Here is a 16,770-nt window from a genome sequence, read left to right as displayed (position 1 = left end):
AGAAAATATAATACTCTACATAGTATAATTATATTAGTTTTCTAGACATACTTTCTTCCAAATAAATGCCATTCAGAAAGATTCAAATTAGGCAGCTATGGTCATTTCTTACTTATGGCTAACTTGCTTAAATTGTGGTTCTTTTCCAAGGAAGGATTGGTGCTGAAGTCTTTGGTTGGCATGTCTTCTTCTTAGATTAGCACTGTTGAAGAAGAGCGGTGAGGAAGACTGGAGAAACAGACTCAACAGAAAGCAGGAATACGGCAAAGCCTCCATCACCAGCAGCCTGCACATCCAAGAGACGGAGCAGTCACTCAAGAAGAAGGTAGCGTTGTCTGTGCTCAGAAAAAGCATTCTAACTAACATCCCGCTTGGATGTGCATCCACCAGGCAAGCATGCACAGCTTAACTAGTTAGCACCCTGGCACGCATCAGCTCTCTCTTGCCACTAGGGCCCACACCTAAAGTCTGCCCGCAGCAGCTTCAGTTAATCACCAGCTGAGGTCTGGAGATGCCCTAGAAGTGGGAACAGTGCCACATACCTAATGCATCAGCAGGCAGGTTCCTATATTTGGAAGTGTGCACTTTTATCTGTTTCAAATCTTCTAAAATGCAGTCTGATTTTACAGGGTTATTAAACCCTTTTATATCTATATACCTATATCTGTAGAGGCGTACTGCAGTCCATGGGGTTGCAGAGTCCGACACAACTGAGCAACTGAACTGAACCAAACTGATATCTATATTATATAGCTATAGATATAGATGTGTGTGTGTGTATATATATATTTTGATAACACTACATAGTATGCAGGATATTAATTCTCTGACAACCAGGGATTGAACCCGTGTCCCCTGCAGTGGAAGCATGGAATCCTTAACACTGGACTGCCAGGAAGTCACCTTATTAAAGCCTTTAGAATGAAAACCTCATTGACTGCTAACCGTTTATTGGTTGCATATAGAATATGGGTTTGAATGTCCTAGGCCTAGATTTAAAACATGCATATACAAGAGGACACAACTGTGGTCGGTGAGGACATGTCACAGAAGTCATGTTCCATGATGATCAGGTAAGCCTTTCATTGAGAAAGTATAGCAAAGTATGTTACAAGTTTCAAGAAAATTCAGTAACACACTGTTGTCGATCTGGGCAAGCATTTCTTATGCAAATGTACCAATGAGTTGTTAAATGACTAGTCATAATGACCAGCTTTTGACCAGTCAGTGCACACTTTCAAAGTGAACAGTGATTTCCTGCTGCCTGGGCCTGTGATGGCAAATGCACCTGCTGGCTGGGGGCAGTGTGGGCGCTGTGCCACACCACTGGCCAACTGCTAGGATCACAGGTCTTCAAACAAAAAGGAAAAATGCTTCCAACCAGATGATCACCTAGACCCCTTCCAGCTCTAAAACAATGTAATAAGCCTCTGTGGAAGAGAGAAGTGATGAAGACGACCTTGATGCACTCAGAAACGTACATAAGAAGGTGGTATGTCCACGGGGCCATGAAGACAGAGTTCTGACACTATTTCCTATGGCTCTTCTGTGTTTTCCTAGGTTAAATTGGAACAGCAATTTGAATTCTCTCTTTTGAGTCAGACATGACTTCAAAGATAATCACTAAAGACAGTTAACGCTCAGCCATTTGCAAATCTCTCAAATATGACTGGATATTAAAGAGCCTACATAGGAAATCTGTATTTCCAGAATGAGATCCAGAAGTGTAAGAAAACTAGGTCCCTCCAGTGATTGACTGCCACTGCCCACAAACTTTATGTAAAAGTTTGATTTGAAAGCATTGGTTCCAAGGTAACTTTAGTTCTTAACTCTTGGTCATGTTGAAAGAGGCAAAGAAATTTCCCCAAGCAGGTACCCCATGGCATGGTAAAAAGGATGGCTACAAAGTACAAAGCCAGGTAGATTTCTTACAAATAGTAGAATCAATTTCAACACTTTGCCCCACTTAGGGGACAGGGATCAGCAGAAGCTGGGTAGACCAGAAGGCTCAGAATAGTAGATGTGATCAGAACAGCCTTAACATTAGACTGAGATTCTCAGGAGGCAAGAGATGGGAGAAAGTGACTGCAGTTGCCCCTGGGGTGGTAAACCCTGCCCACAGCAGCCGTGGCTTGAGTGGGAAGTGCTGTCCTGGGCTCAGGGGTTCTGTACCAGCAGTGAACTCATCGCTCTCCTACTCCTAACCTAGTTCACTTTGGCCCAAGACAATAAGCTCTTTGAAGTTGAAATAAGCCCATCTATTTTGGGCTTCTGTAGCAGGCATTGGGAAATCGTGGGTTCTCTTGAGGTCATGTGGTTTTCCCATGGCCTCTGAAGTGCCCTCGGTTTCGTGTCTTCCCAAGGGCGGGCTGTGTATTTCAGCCACACCTTAGCCATGCTCATATGTGGTAGAAGAGCTGCCTTGAACCTGATCTGCCTTAAGACAGTCCCAGGGGCAGCTGGAAGGCAGACAGGGGAGCTTGAGACATGGCCAAGGTTTGCTGAGTATCTGAATGCTTCTCTGCAAAAGGAAGGGCATTCATGACATGTGCTCCAGGCAGTTAGGATCTTGCTGCCTGGGCTGCAGCCAGACTTGCTAGGGGCACAAGCTCTGGAACCTTCCATCTTTTCCTCCAAGGGAAAAGGGACTGGATTTACTGTCAGGTCATCACTTCCTGCACAGTTTCTGAATTCATTGAAGGCACATATTCGTGGTTACCAAACATTTTACAGTTTGGCCTCCTCGAGCTTTTATTGTGTATGCTAAGCAGGGTCCCACGGGTTACAGCCTGTGGAAAAGCAAAGGAGGCAGGAAATGGAGATGGGCCTTTATATAAATCACTTCCCCTGTGAAAATCTGTGCCATCCAATAAAAATATAATGTGAACCCATGAGTAATTAGAGATTGTTGTATAACCACATTAAAAAAGATGTGAGGGATGCCTTGAAAATCTTAAATTGTTTTTCTTTCTGTTGAAGGGTTTGTCCCAAAACAAAACAAAATTTTGGTGCTCTAACTGGCATCTCATTTGGGGTCCTGTAAGGTTAAAAAAAAAATGTATTCTTTGGGTCCATAAATCAATTTGGGGAATAAGTTAGTGTTTTCCTTTCCCTACAAAAAGATCAATCGTGCCTCAAGAGACGATGTAACTTAACATCACTTCCTTACTTTCCAAACTTATCCCCCTAAAATTAGGATGGATGGTTTGTAACTTAAGAGTGCTATTTACCTTGCTGCCCCTGTCATTTCCTACAACAAATAGCTTGGGTTCTTTCTCTTGCTGTCCCTTTTTCCTTCCTCTTGCGCCTGGTTTAGTCTAGGACAATGCTAACCTGACTTATACATCTTTGCTTTTGTAGCATACAGAATTAGTTTAAAAGATCGTAAAGACCGTAGTTTGTAGGTTTGGCTGGGCTCACAGCACCAGGAACATGATCCTTTCAGAGCCACTCATCCCATCCCAAGAGGGAGAGAAATGAAACAAAGCAAAGTTTGAAAGAAAAGGGATTTGGCAGAAGTCTCTTTGTTTCACCTAAATTGCAGTTATGTATTTTCCCCAAATCATTATTTAAAATTCCAACCCCATTTTGGCCTGTTCTTTGATATTTAGGCAGAGACAGTGACTCCCAGGCCCTTTGATCAAAATAACCATCCAAAGTTATAGGCGTTTTTCCGGAAGTCAGAACCTTTTATAGAGTTTCTGGTTACAACCCCCAATCTGTGTCTGAGCCACAGGTTAGGATTTGATACCTGGCTGTGCTTCCATCAAAGTGTCAAGTCAGTGAATCAAGCTAAGCTCTGTGCTGTCCTCAGAACAAGTCCTTCAAAATTCTAGGCAGGTCAGTCTGTTCTAATTGCCTGTGCCGTTGAAATTCCAAATTACGATTCAAGAGCATGTGGTCAATTGAAGGACAAAGGGTAGGAGGGTGAGGAGGGCTGTTGGTCTGACCCCCAGATTACAGATAATCACCCCTCGGATGGGGGATGAGCTCACTTGTTGTTTGTGCCACCCGACTGTGTGGGCATGTGCATGCTTCTCCTGGAACCCAGCACAGAGTTCTGGAAAATGCTTGTGACACCGTAATCTGACCCTACTCTTCCGACACTCTGCAACGTCTCCTATTTGTTTTAACCTGTAGGAAGAAGGAGGATTTACAGATGATAATGACATTTCTAATCTGCTTTGGGTAAGCCTGACTCTAACACAGGTCTCCTCACCACGTGTAGCTCTCATCCTAGACGGTTTCCCTGGGTACCGCTCTCTGCTTGGTTTTCTTAGCCCGAGGGGAGATGTCACCTCAGTCCGGCATGGAAAGCTATCCTGTTTCCCACCCTTTCTTTAAATTTTATTTTTAATTGGAGGATAATTGCTTTGCAATATTGGGTTGGTTTCTGCCATACAACGACAGGAATCAGCTGTAAGTATACATATGTCCCCTCCCTCTTGAGCCTCCCTCCCACCCCACCTCCCCATCCCACCCCTCCAGGTCATCACAGAGCACTGGGTTGAGCTCCCTGTGTTATACAGCAGCCTCCCATTAGCTATCTCACACCCATCAGAGTGGCCATCATCAAAACATCGTGAAATTTTGTTTCAATCATGGAGAAAACATGAAAGGCTTTAAAAAAGATAGTTTATATTCAGTGTTAAAATGGTCCATGAACATCAGGGATCCCCTGTCTGAATATCTTCTGTAAATTGCAGTCATCTTGCCAATAACTCAGGTACTGCACAGAACTGATTTGGTTATATTTACTGTGCTTCTGTGGGAATTTCTATTAGCAGGCTAAAATAAAACAAGTAGGAAGGACTCTCCTGGGAAGAGAATTGAAATTGCAATGAGTAAATTAACTTTCTGTGAGAGAAAGCCTTGTTTTTGTCCTTCCCCTCCTCCACCCAGCTCTGGTAAATCATCTTTTTTCATCTCTAATCCTCTTGCTTTGCTCTATAGGAACCTGTATACGCTTCTACTTATTCTCCTGCTCTACCTGCTGCCCATAAATACCTGTCTTTTGTATCTATTAATCAGGTGAGGAAAAGCCTACATGTATTAAGCCTCATTGCAATTTCTGAGTGGCAGGGAGAAACTTACTTCATTTGGGAAAGTAACTCCTTTGCTGCATTTCTGTGTGTGCGTGTGTGTGTGTTTGTGTGTGTGTGTGTGTGTGTGTGTAAATGTAGTTACTTCATATATTTTGGGTCAGTCACCCGGAGGGCATAGCAACCCACTCCAGTCTCACCTGGAGAATCCCATGGACAGAGGAGCCTGGCAGGCTACAGTCTGTGGTCACAAAAAGTCAGACGCAGTTGAGCACACACACACATCGCAACCTTGGCTCAGACCTCTAGGGAGACTTATGGTATTAATTCATCCCATAGTCATGAAACTGGTTGAAGAGGAAAGTTTCCCCTCTAATCTATGTTGTGGGTTGGGGTTTTTTTAACTTTTCATTTTATATTAGCGTATAGCTGATTAACAATGTTGGATAGCTTCAGGTGCATAACAGAGCGACTCACCCATACATGTATATGTATCCATTCTCCCCCAAACCCCCTCCCATTCAGACTACCACATAATCCCCTAAGTTAATATTCTAAAATGAGTCCAGAGCCCAAGAAGGAGCCCAGGGTGTTCCTGGCTCCAGTTCAGGAGACAGATTATCTTGCTTACCTTGATCAAGTAGGAGGAGGTGGTGGAAGCACTCGGGGGTGTGGAAGAGACAAGGTGGAAGCCGTGGTCCTGATGCAAGCTGGCTGCTGTGGCGCTGTTGGCATGGAAACCACAGTCCTGCTTCCCCAGCTTCCACCTTGCTGCACCCTGTCTGAGCTCTACCAGAAGGGAGACCTAGCCTGGGCTGAGGAATTCTGTTAGTGCCTAATATGCAATGATGTTTAAAGCTAGAAATACCGACAATTGGGTTTTTTTTTCCCCTTGGAATGTCCCTGGGGTCAAAATTGTTAGAAAAAGTGGGGGCATCCCCTTTGCTGTGACGAGCCCCAGGGGCTCGTCGTCCTTCGTCTGTGGGACCTGGCTGGTCACTCTGGTCTTAGGGCCTCTGTCTCCTCAGCTCGGGGACCATGGCCGGTCAGGTGGCCTCTAAGGTCATGACCGTTCTGTCCCTTTAGGACTAGTGGTGACAGACTGGTCTTTGAGGGAGAGGTGCAGGATTTCAGCCAGAGGGAGGGTCTGCAGGGTCCTCCTGCTTCATCTGGCATTTTCATAAAGGGAAACGCCCCATTTCTTCTCCCGAAGGAGGCCTTTCTTGCTCTTGCCTTAACTCCTTTCCTCTGAAGTTAGGAGTAAAGGTCTATAGCAACCTAGCCCTGCATAACCAGCTGGTGTCCACTTCAAAAATGAGGATAAACTCTGGAGCAATACTGCTGTTCTGTCACTAAGGGGGGAAATAAGTCGATGTTAAACTTTTTTTTTTCGTATTTATTTGTTTATTTGGCTGTCTCAGGTCTTAGTTGCGTCATGCAGGATCTTTCATTGAGGTCCAGGGACTTTCGTTGTGGCACACAGACTTCGTTGCTCTGCACACAGATTCTCTTGTTGTGACTTGCGGGCTTGTGGGATCTTAGTTCCCTGACTAGAGATCAAACCCACAACCCTGCATTGCCAGGCAAGTTCTTAACCACTAGGCCACCAGGGAAGTCATGTTAATGTTAAACTTTAAAAGAAAAGATACATTATTAAAGTCTTTCATTTTACATTCTTTTTTTTTTTTAACATTCCTTTCCATAATGGTGCATCACAAGGCATTGAGAATAGTTCCCTGTGTTACAGTAGATCTGTGTTGCTTATCTGTCCTGTATATACTAGTTTGTATCTGCTAATCCCACACTCCCAGTCCTTCCCTCCACCACCCTTATTGAAATCTTTAAATATAAACTGTTTCCATGCTGGCTCAGCGGTAAAGAATCTGCCTGCAGAGCAGGAGCCTCGGGTTTGGGGTGGGGAAGATCCCCTGGAGGAGGGCATGGCAACCCACTCCAGTATTCTTGCCTGCGGTCGCAAAGAGTCAGGACTAAGCGACTTTCACTTTCATTTTTGTCTAGAGAATCCCCTTGACAGAAGAGCCTGGCGATCTACAGTCCATAGAGTCACAAAGAGTTGGACACGACTGAAGTGACTTGGAATGCACACTCACGCATACTTATATAATACACATGTTATATGTATATGTAGTATACTTTTTTATAGACTTGATTTTTTTAGAGTAGTTTGAGGTTCACAGCAAAATTAAGCAGCAAGTGTAGAGATTTCCCTCACACCTCCTGCCTCCCCCTACCCCACCCACAGCCTCCCCCACGGTCAGCATCCCCCACTAGATGGCATATGTGTTTCAGTTGACAAGCTGTTATCCCTCAGTGTCCATGGTTTATAGTTGGGTTCACTCTTGGTACTGTATGTGCTAAGATTTTGACAAGTGTGTAATGACACGTATCAGAGTCAGTCCACTACCCTAAAACCCCTCTGTGGCTGCCTGCTCATCCCTCCCTCTTCTTCTCCTTCCCTCCCAGGAAATTTATCTCTTTAACTATAGTTTTTGTCTTTTCCAGAATCTCCAACAGATGGAATCATACAAGGTGTAGCCTTTTCAGATTGGCTTCGTGCATTCAGTAATATGCATTTAAGGTTCCCCTATGTATTTTCATGCCTTGATGGTTCATTTCTTTTTACCGCTGAATAATAGTCCTTATCTGCCTGGACCAGTTTATTTATCCATTTGCTTACTGAAGGTCATCTTGGTTGCTTCCAAGCTTTTGGCAGTTATGAGTAAAGCTATTATAAACATCCATTGCAGGTTTTTGTGTGGACATAATTTTTCAACTTGTTTGGATATCAAAGAGCTGAATTATATGGTAAGAGTAAGCTTGGTTTTGTAAGGAACTGCCAAACTACCTTTGAAAGTGGCTGGACCATTTTGCATTCCTACCAGCAACGAATAAGTGTTGCTGTTGCCCCACATCTTTGCCAGCATTTGGTGGCATCAGTGCTTTGAATTTTGTCCATTCTGATAGGTGTGGAGAAGTGCCTTGACGTATTTTCTTCCTCCGCTTGCCTCAGGGCTATAGCAAAGTAAGATTTCCTTTTGTGCCCTTCCTTTCATCTTGTTGTTCTCTAGTTGCTAAGTCATGTCCAACTCTTCAACTGCATGGACTGTAATCCACCAGGCTCTTCTGTCCATGGGATTCTCCCAGAAAGAATACTGGAATGGGTTGCCATTTCCTTCTCCAGGGGATCTTCCCAACCCAGGGACCAAACCTGTGTCTCCTGCTTGGCAGGCAGATTCTTTGCCACTGAGCCCCGTGGGAAGCCCTCCTTTCATCTTGGTTGCTGGTAAATGATGACAAGACCAAATTATGGTCACTTTGAAATCCAAACCTAGTTGAAATCTTTCTCCATGTTTTGTCCAGGTCACTTGAGGCTCTGGGCCCTGGTGACGGATAGAAATCACTTAAGGAGGTGGCAAAGCTAAATTTCCTTAACAGTGCACAGGGTTTGAAAGGTGACAGCATTTTTGAAAACTGAGAATGCTGATTTGTTGCTGTACTTTATTTCTTTCACTGAACACATGCCTTTATGGTTTCTTCCTGTGATGTAGTTTCACTCAAGGTGAGTAAGATAAAATTTTAAAAGCCAGATCACAATATTTTCTATCTACAAAGCTCTCCGCTTGTAGAAGAATCTTACCCTTAGAGCTACGCTAATCCTAGTCACACATTAGTTCTCTCTCGGTGTATCACCTCCTGTGTCAGAAACACTTAATGAAATGTGATTTCTGAGGTGTACGGAGACAAACCCATAAGTAACAACATGGTGACCTGAAAACGTTCTTCTCTATTGACCCTTTGCAGAGTTTCCTAAAGTCTCTGTTCGTCCCTAAGACCCAACTTTCTTCCCCGCTGTTTCACTGCATTCCCTCCCTCCCTCTCTCTTCCCTTAGCCCTCCTCTTTCTGTACCATGTTCATGAGATCTATGTTTAAAAGAGTAAAGGCTAGAAGGGGTAAGGCTTCTATTCCTGTTCTGCCCCAACTCCCTCACTCTTCCAGCAAATCCTAAATCTTATCAGTTAGACCTAGAAAAACCTGAAAAATGACACAGTGCTTACTCGACTATGAATTATGCCCTTCTCTAAATGAGGGAAGAAAAAACTTTGAAGGGAAAAGCAAGATAAGAGAATCATGATGTCAAAAGCTAAAAAAAAAAAAAAAAGTACATTGGGAAAGAGGTCCATGTTACCTGTTTACACATTTTGAGTTCTAAAATTTAATAGCAACTTGTGATACATTGGGGTCGCAAAGAGTCGGACACGACTGAGCGACTGATCTGATCTGATCTGTGATACATTTTATTCATTTCTACAGTGAGTAAATAAACCATATGCGTATACCTTATTATATATATATCCCCACTCCAGTACTCTTGCCTGGCAAATCCCATGGGCGGAGGAGCCTGGTAGGCTGCAGTCCATGGGGTCGCAAAGAGTCGGACACGACTGAGCGACTTCACTTCACTCTTCACTTTCGTGCACTGGAGAAGGAAATGGCAACCCACTCCAGTGTTCTTGCCTGGAGAATCCCAGGGACAGGGGAGCCTGGTGGGCTGCTGTCTATGGGGTCGCGCAGAGTTGAACATGACTGAAGCGACTCAGCAGCAGCAGCATTATATATATATGATATACATACACACATATATGATATATATACAAGATATATATATTATATATAAGGTATATATATCATATATACATACGTATATGTGTGTGTGTGTATACTTATTGTTACATTATAGAGCCATTTAAGGTCAGATAAGGGGAATTAGGGGGCTTTTGAGTAACCCAACTAAGTGGCAAAATTAAGGTGAAACTTCTAGAGAAGCAAAAACTTATGTTTAGTAACATCATCTAGAGGCACATTAAAAGCGTGCTTCCTAACATAGATTTGGCAAACTTCTGGACACTTTAAATCCTGGAATATCTGTGTATCCCAGGGCCCACATCCATCACCTTCTTCCAGGAGCTGCAGGAGAATCCAAAACGGAATTGCTGATTTGGGGACACTGTTTTTCTGAGTCATTAACCACCCCTCCCACCACACCCAGGACTTGGGAGATTCTACTGAGTTCACCATATAAATGGTAAAGTCTGGGTGTTTGGAAAAGAAAACTTTCTTGGCATTTTATATATTTTTAAAACTATTTTAAGGCAAGTATCATAGTTTTGATTAAAATTCACTCCTGAAACTTAATTTTTCAAAAAAACTTATCTTCTTTTTCAAAATTTGATGAGGTTTTCCTAGTAAGTTCATCTAGTTTATGAGGGCATGCGACTCAGAGAATTACTTGGAACCAGGGTCATCTTACCAATCATGAGTAGGAAAGTTAAGGAAAGGGGTTTTTAATATGTTTGATAATTTTTTATTTTGATAAAAATTTAACTTACAGAAATGTTGTCATAATAGCCAGGATACTCTCATATACCCTTGAACAGACCCACCGATTGCTGGCATTTGTTCCCTCCCCCACCCCCCTAATCCCCCATCCCCGCTGCCATCGTTCACCTTCACTTTTTTCTCCTGGTTTGAATGATTGATTGATTGATTGGGCTGTTGTAACAGAACACCATAAACTAGGTAACTTATAAACAAAAGAAATGTAATCCTCTCAGTTCTAGAGGGTAAGAATTCCAAGATCAGGGTGCTGGCAGAGTCAGAGTCTGGTGGGGTCCACCTCCCAGTTCTTAGAGCCCTGTCTGCTCACCGTGTCCTTGTGCAGCTGAAGGGGTGAGGGAGCTCTCTGGGGCCCCTTTTATCAGGGCACTAATCGCATTCTTGAGGGCTCTAGCCTCATGGCCTAATCACCTCCCAAACCCCACCTCCTAAAGTATCATATTAGGGATTCAGATCAGATCAGTTGCTCAGTCGTGTCCGACTCTTTGCGACCCCATGAATCGCAGCATGCCAGGCCTCCCTGTCCATCACCAACTCCCGGAGTTCACTCAGACTCACGTCCATCGAGTCAGCGATGCCATCCAGCCATCTCATCCTCTGTCGTCCCCTTCTCCTGCTGCCCCCAATCCCTCCCAGCATCAGAGCCTTTTCCAATGAGTCAACTCTTCGCATGAGGTGGCCCAAGTACTGGAGTTTCAGCTTTAGCATCATTCCTTCCAAAGAACACCAGGGCTGATCTCCTTCAGAATGGACTGGTTGGATCTCCTTGCAGTCCAAGGGACTCTCAAGAGTCTTCTCCAACACCACAGTTCAAAAGCATCAATTCTTTGGTGCTCAGCCTTCTTCACAGTCCAACTCTCACATCCATACATGACCACAGGAAAAACCACAGCCTTGACTAGACGGACCTTTGTTGGCAAAGTAATGTCTCTGCTTTTCAACATGTTATCTAGGTTGGTCATAACTTTCCTTCCAAGGAGTTAGCATCTTTTAATTTCATGGCTGCAGTCACCATCTGCAGTGATTTTGGAGCCCAGAAAAATAAAGTCTGACACTGTTTTCACTGTTTCCCCATCTATTTCCCATGAAGTGATGGGACCAGATGCCATGATCTTCGTTTTCTGAAAGTTGAGCTTTAAGCCAACTTTTTCACTCTCCACTTTCACTTTCATCAGGAGGCTTTTGAGTTCCTCTTCACTTTCTGCCATAAGGGTGGTGTCATCTGCATATCTGAGGTTATTGATATTTCTCCCAGCAATCTTGATTCCAGCTTGTGTTTCTTCCAGTCCAGCGTTTCTCATGATGTACTCTGCATAGAAGTTAAATAAGCAGGGTGACAATATACAGCCTTGACGTACTCCTTTTCCTATTTGGAACCATTCTGTTGTTCCATGTCCAGTTCTAACTGTTGCTTCCTGACCGGCATACAGATTTCTCAAGAGGCAGATCCGGTGGTCTGGTATTCCCGTCTCTTTCAGAATTTTCCACAGTTTATTGTGATCCACACAGTCAAAGGCTTTGGCATAGTCAATAAAGCAGAAATAGATGTTTTTCTGGAACTCTCTCGCTTTTTCCATGATCCAGCAGATGTTGGCAATTTGATCTCTGGTTCCTCTTCCTTTTCTAAAACCAGCTTGAACATTAGGAAGTTCATGGTTCACATATTGCTGAAGCCTGGCTTGGAGAATTTTGAGCATTACTTTACTAGCGTGTGAGATGAGTGCAATTGTGCGGTAGTTTGAGCATTCTTTGGCATTGCCTTTCTTTGGGATTGGAATGCAAACTGAGCTTTTCCAGTCCTGTGGCCACTGCTGAGTTTTCCAGATTAGGTTTCACTATGTGAACTGGTGGGGAGCAGGGGACACAGAGCCTTAGACTGTAGCACACTCCCATAACCTCAAGAGGAGGAAATTTTATATTGATACATTGTTTATCTAATCCATAGACTATATCCCAACTGTGTTCATTTTCTCCCAAATAATACCCGTTTTAGCCCCTACTCCATCCCATCAAAGATCCAAGCAGGATCATATGTTGCATTTAGTCACCATGTCTCTTTAGGAGATGGTTTTTAGCCTAGTTTAATTGCCAGTGATCTCAAAATCAGTCCTGACTGTGACTGCTCTGTAGGAGAGTTCTGTGAAAGGAAGATGTATAGGTACAGTGATGGAAAAATCCATGTCCATGGCTTAAGCTGAATCTTACCAGTGCAGACTTGGTTTTTATGTGGCTGGAAAGGAAGGAGAGCCTCCCCGCGCCCCCACCCCCACCCCCGCCCCATTACCCTGCAACTCTCCGTCCTCCCAGAGCCTTAAAGAGAGTAAGGGTGCTGACCTCTGTCATCTTCCTGAGTGAATCTGGAGGTGTTTCCTATTGGTCAGTTAAGGGATGCTAATTTGCCATCGTGGGATGGACAGCAGTGGAGAATAAAAGCATCACCAAGTCCCCAGGGATGAATTTCCCCCTCAGGGCTCCTTGATCCTCCCACTGTGTCTGTGGAAAACCTGAGGATCATTATGATCTATGTTGACTTCTTATCTAAGAAAGAACTCCGTACATGGGAAGAGGAGCTTGGGGAGACCACATAGTAGTAAGGAGAGCTCACCTGTGGTTTGAAAGCAGATGCTCCACCAGAAAGGGCCTCCTCGGACCTCAGAAGATACTGTGGTTAAAGCGCAAGCACAAACCAGCGTCATCACTATCCTTAGGACCCCTTTCCTAGGAAGGACCTGGAGGCAGAAGTGCTTTCTGCTCTTTGGCAATGCTTTTCTTTCCTTAACATTGGCTCCCATGGCAGCTTCCCTCCTGACCTCCCCGACCCCTCCCACCCACTGTCCCCCACTCCCTGCCTGGTGCCCTGCCCCCAACCCCAAAGAGATTTTGTCATGAAAGGAGGGATGGGCAAAGGAGGAGGGAACAGAAACTCTCGGGCCAACACTGGAGGACCTTCCCCAGTTGTCAGCCTGCGAACAGCCGCTCATCTCCTCAGGCCACGCCTCCACCTCCTTCCTGCCCATCCCCGTCCTCCTCAGTCTCCCTCGAGAATCCTCCAGCTTCTGCCTTTTAGACCAAATAAGACTAAATAATGTCACCAAGGGCTTAGACACTAAAGAAGCAACTGTCTCCAAAACCCCAATGAGAAACATTTGTAAGCCTTTTCTATGTAGAAATGTTATTATACATGTAGGTTATGTCTATAGCACAGCTCAGCCTCAATGTCAGATATTCTGTGACTTAAAAGCCATCTTTGTGGGCTTGCTTTGGTTGCCTAACTGCCCATATAAAATAGTTGCTGTAGGAAAAAGCACGTGAGTTCCAGAAAACCTCCTAATAACTCACCTTCCTCCTAATCAGCTTTCTCTACTTTATGGTTGACTTGCCTGGAAAATCCCATGGACGGAGGAGCCTGGTAGGCTACAGTCCTTGGTGTCGCTAAGAGGCGGGGACAACTGAGAGACTTCATTTTCACTTTTCACTTTCATGCATTGGAGAAGGAAATGGCAACCCACTCCAGTATTCTTGCTTGGAGAATCCCAGGGACAGAGGAGCCTGGTGGGCTGCCGTCTATGGGGTCGCACAGAGTCGGACACGACTGAAGTGACTTAGCAGCAGCAGCATGTAGATAAAAATCTTTGGTAGGTAAGATTTTCTCAACAAACTGTGTTCTTTGAGCATGATGAACAAAGATTCCTAGTCAACTGAGTTTAGATAAGTGAAACAGAGCAACTTGAAAACTGTAAGATTCATGGCAGGAAGACGGTCTCTCTCTTCCTGTTTCTTTTTACAAAGCATCATTTTGATATTCTGGTGTTCCAAGCAAAGAAGTGAAAAACCAAGTTCTAACCTGAAGTTCCAGGGTTGGTGGTGGTGATCTGTAACCCAAGCTGGAATAAGGAAGCCAGACCTATTTCAGGTAGAACAGCTGTGGACATTAGGGGCAGTGCAGGACTCCTCTTTGCTTTCCAGCTCATGAAATGCTCATGCTAACGTTCATGCCTCTGTGACTTCCTCTCCTGTTTTCTCCCTGGTACACGCTGCAAACAGCGGGTCACAGAAAGTCGAGAGAGCCAGATGACTATTGAAGAGAGAAAGCATCTCATCACCGTGAGAGAGGACGCCTGGAAGACCAGGGGCAAAGGAGCAGCCAACGACTCTACCCAGTTTACTGTGGCCGGCAGGATGGTGAAGCGAGGTCAGAGTGTGTGTGTGTGTGTGTGAGTGTGAGTGTGGACCTGTGTGTGAGCTCCATCACCCACGGAGGGGAGGGTGGCGTAGATAGCTCACTTTAAAAAACCAAGCCTTGGTCTTTTCTGGTTTTCACTCTTAACTGAAGCTGTGTACATATTTTGTGAGCCACTCCAACTGAAAATCTTCCTATGACGGCATCGTCTTCAACGTGACGCATGATTCAGTTAGTCACATTTCAGAACAGTCATTTGGAAATGCCCAGGCATCAAAGCAGTTTTGCAGATCTGCTATCAAACTTTTAGTCCTTTCCTGTAATTGCTTGGAAATTATTTCCATTTTCTTGCCATCTGGCAATCAGTTCACTCAAATAAGCCTTTCTCAGTGCAGAAGTTCGTCGTCTTCCTTTTAGGGTAATTCCCAGGTCTCTTTCCATCAACCCAGAGTTCCCTGGCTACAAAGCCCTGTTTCCAGAGATGTTTTATTGGATGTCTAAAAGATGTATCCATTTCCAGGAAAGTGAGGTTTCCCTTAAGACAGGTCATTTCTCTGCAGCTGAGCTCTTGAAACTGATTTTCAGTGGGAATCCAAAGATTTGTAAAACTGACGAACCAGTCAGAAAGCTCTGGAGCTCCACAGCCTGTTGGAAATGGTTAAAATCTGGCGTCCCTTTGTCACGTGCATGCACATACCTTCATTTTCTAAGCTATTGTTTGAGTAAATTTCTCAATTTAGTGATGAAGGTTTTCTCGATCAGTAGAATTAACTTATATTGTCATCTGCTTCGTAGGTTTGCAGTTTGCTTTTCTCAATACCTTTCAGGATCCTCAGTTGTAGGTGGAGCCTACATCATTGTAGGCTCAGGATAAGTATTTGCAGAAGGAAGGAAGGGAGGGAGAGGAAACTCTTGAACTGAGATTAACCCAAATATTGGTGGAAGAATCCTTTCTAACAAATTTATTCTTAACTAATATTTGAATTTAGGGAAGCCCTGATGGCTCAGTGGTAAAGAATCCGCCTGCCAATGCAGGAGACACAGGTTCAGTCCCTGGGTTGGGAAGATCCCCTGGAGAAGGAAATGGCAACCCACTCCGGTATTCTTGCCTGGGAAATCCCATGGACAGAGGAGCCTGAGGGGCTACAGTCCATGGAGTCACAAAAGAGTCAGACATGACTTAGCGATTAAACAATAACAGTCTTGGAATTATCAAAGGATAACAAGGTAATTTACTCTCAGAATGAGGTGGCATTTGAGGATTTTTTTCATCAAGTCACAGAACTATCTCCTTTGCATGACCCCCATCCCTATGTTAACAAAAGCAGATTCTTCAGGCCCACAATGAGAACTTGAGCTGTAGCTCAGAGCTTCCAGCTTCTAGCCTGGACTTTTATCATGATGACCTTTTACTTGGGTTTCATTTTTTGTCTTTCATCTTAAAAATCATAATGTATTTGAAGCCTGGTCCTTACTCCCGGATACCACTGTCCCTGTCCATGGGGACATCAGAGGAAGTAGCCTTGATCCTAGGCAGTTATGGAAAACAGAATCAGGGACATTCCTCCTCCCTTAGAGGATGAGTTTCCTTTCACGTGTTCTTGAATAAATCAGGGACCTTTATTTAACAGGTGCTTTATGACTCTGCTCGAGAAATAATTTTGTTGTACTTTCAATCTAATGAAAAATCAGCGGCCTGCTTTTCTGGTGTTTGTTATCACCTGCACAGCCGTGTGTTTCACTGAGTCATTGGCTCTTTTGGATTTGCAGAGGTGGAACATCCAATTCACTACACTTGTCAAAGAATGAAATTGTCCCCACACTGCAGCCACCAAGACTTCCTGTCTCATCAGATGACAGTGTAGCAATGAGTGGCCAAGAGGCCTCTGTAGCCTGATTTTCATTCTCTCCCCCCAGGAGCTGTTTTCTCCCCTCACCTCATTAGGGCTGTCCCCCGTTTTGTATTCGTAGAGTCCACAGATCAGTGAGTACTCCATAGGTTTCTGTGGTATTCTAGATTTCTCCTGGAAGGAAGATATTCAGGGTATGCCTTTGAAGAAGAGAGAGCTGAGGGACTTCCCTGGTAGTTCAGTGGTTAGGACTCTGTGCTTCCAATGCGGAGGAGAGGGGCA

At 44.3% G+C, this 16,770-nt stretch overlaps 1 protein-coding gene across 18 annotated transcripts in view; it reads left to right on the top strand.

Annotated features, from left to right (window-relative positions):
- The window catches only part of SVIL (supervillin), a 256,109-nt gene that overhangs the window by 203,667 nt on the left and 35,672 nt on the right, over positions 1 to 16,770 (top strand). For 12 of the 18 annotated variants that reach the window (XM_070800945.1, XM_070800947.1, XM_070800944.1 and 9 more), the window contains 4 exons: positions 196 to 325; positions 4,141 to 4,188; positions 4,954 to 5,031; positions 14,503 to 14,650. In XM_070800945.1, coding sequence (XP_070657046.1) covers positions 196 to 325; positions 4,141 to 4,188; positions 4,954 to 5,031; positions 14,503 to 14,650 — 404 coding nt within the window. The remainder of the gene's footprint in view (positions 1 to 195; positions 326 to 4,140; positions 4,189 to 4,953; positions 5,032 to 14,502; positions 14,651 to 16,770) is intronic. The other 6 variants (XM_070800956.1, XM_070800955.1, XM_070800953.1 and 3 more) reach the window with 3 other exon arrangements.

This window comes from Bos indicus, chromosome 13 (genome assembly GCF_029378745.1).
Source record: "Bos indicus isolate NIAB-ARS_2022 breed Sahiwal x Tharparkar chromosome 13, NIAB-ARS_B.indTharparkar_mat_pri_1.0, whole genome shotgun sequence".
Classification (NCBI taxonomy): Eukaryota; Metazoa; Chordata; class Mammalia; order Artiodactyla; family Bovidae; genus Bos; species Bos indicus.
The sequence above is the reverse complement of the archived record's forward strand: the minus strand, read 5'-3'. Positions and strand labels throughout refer to the sequence as shown.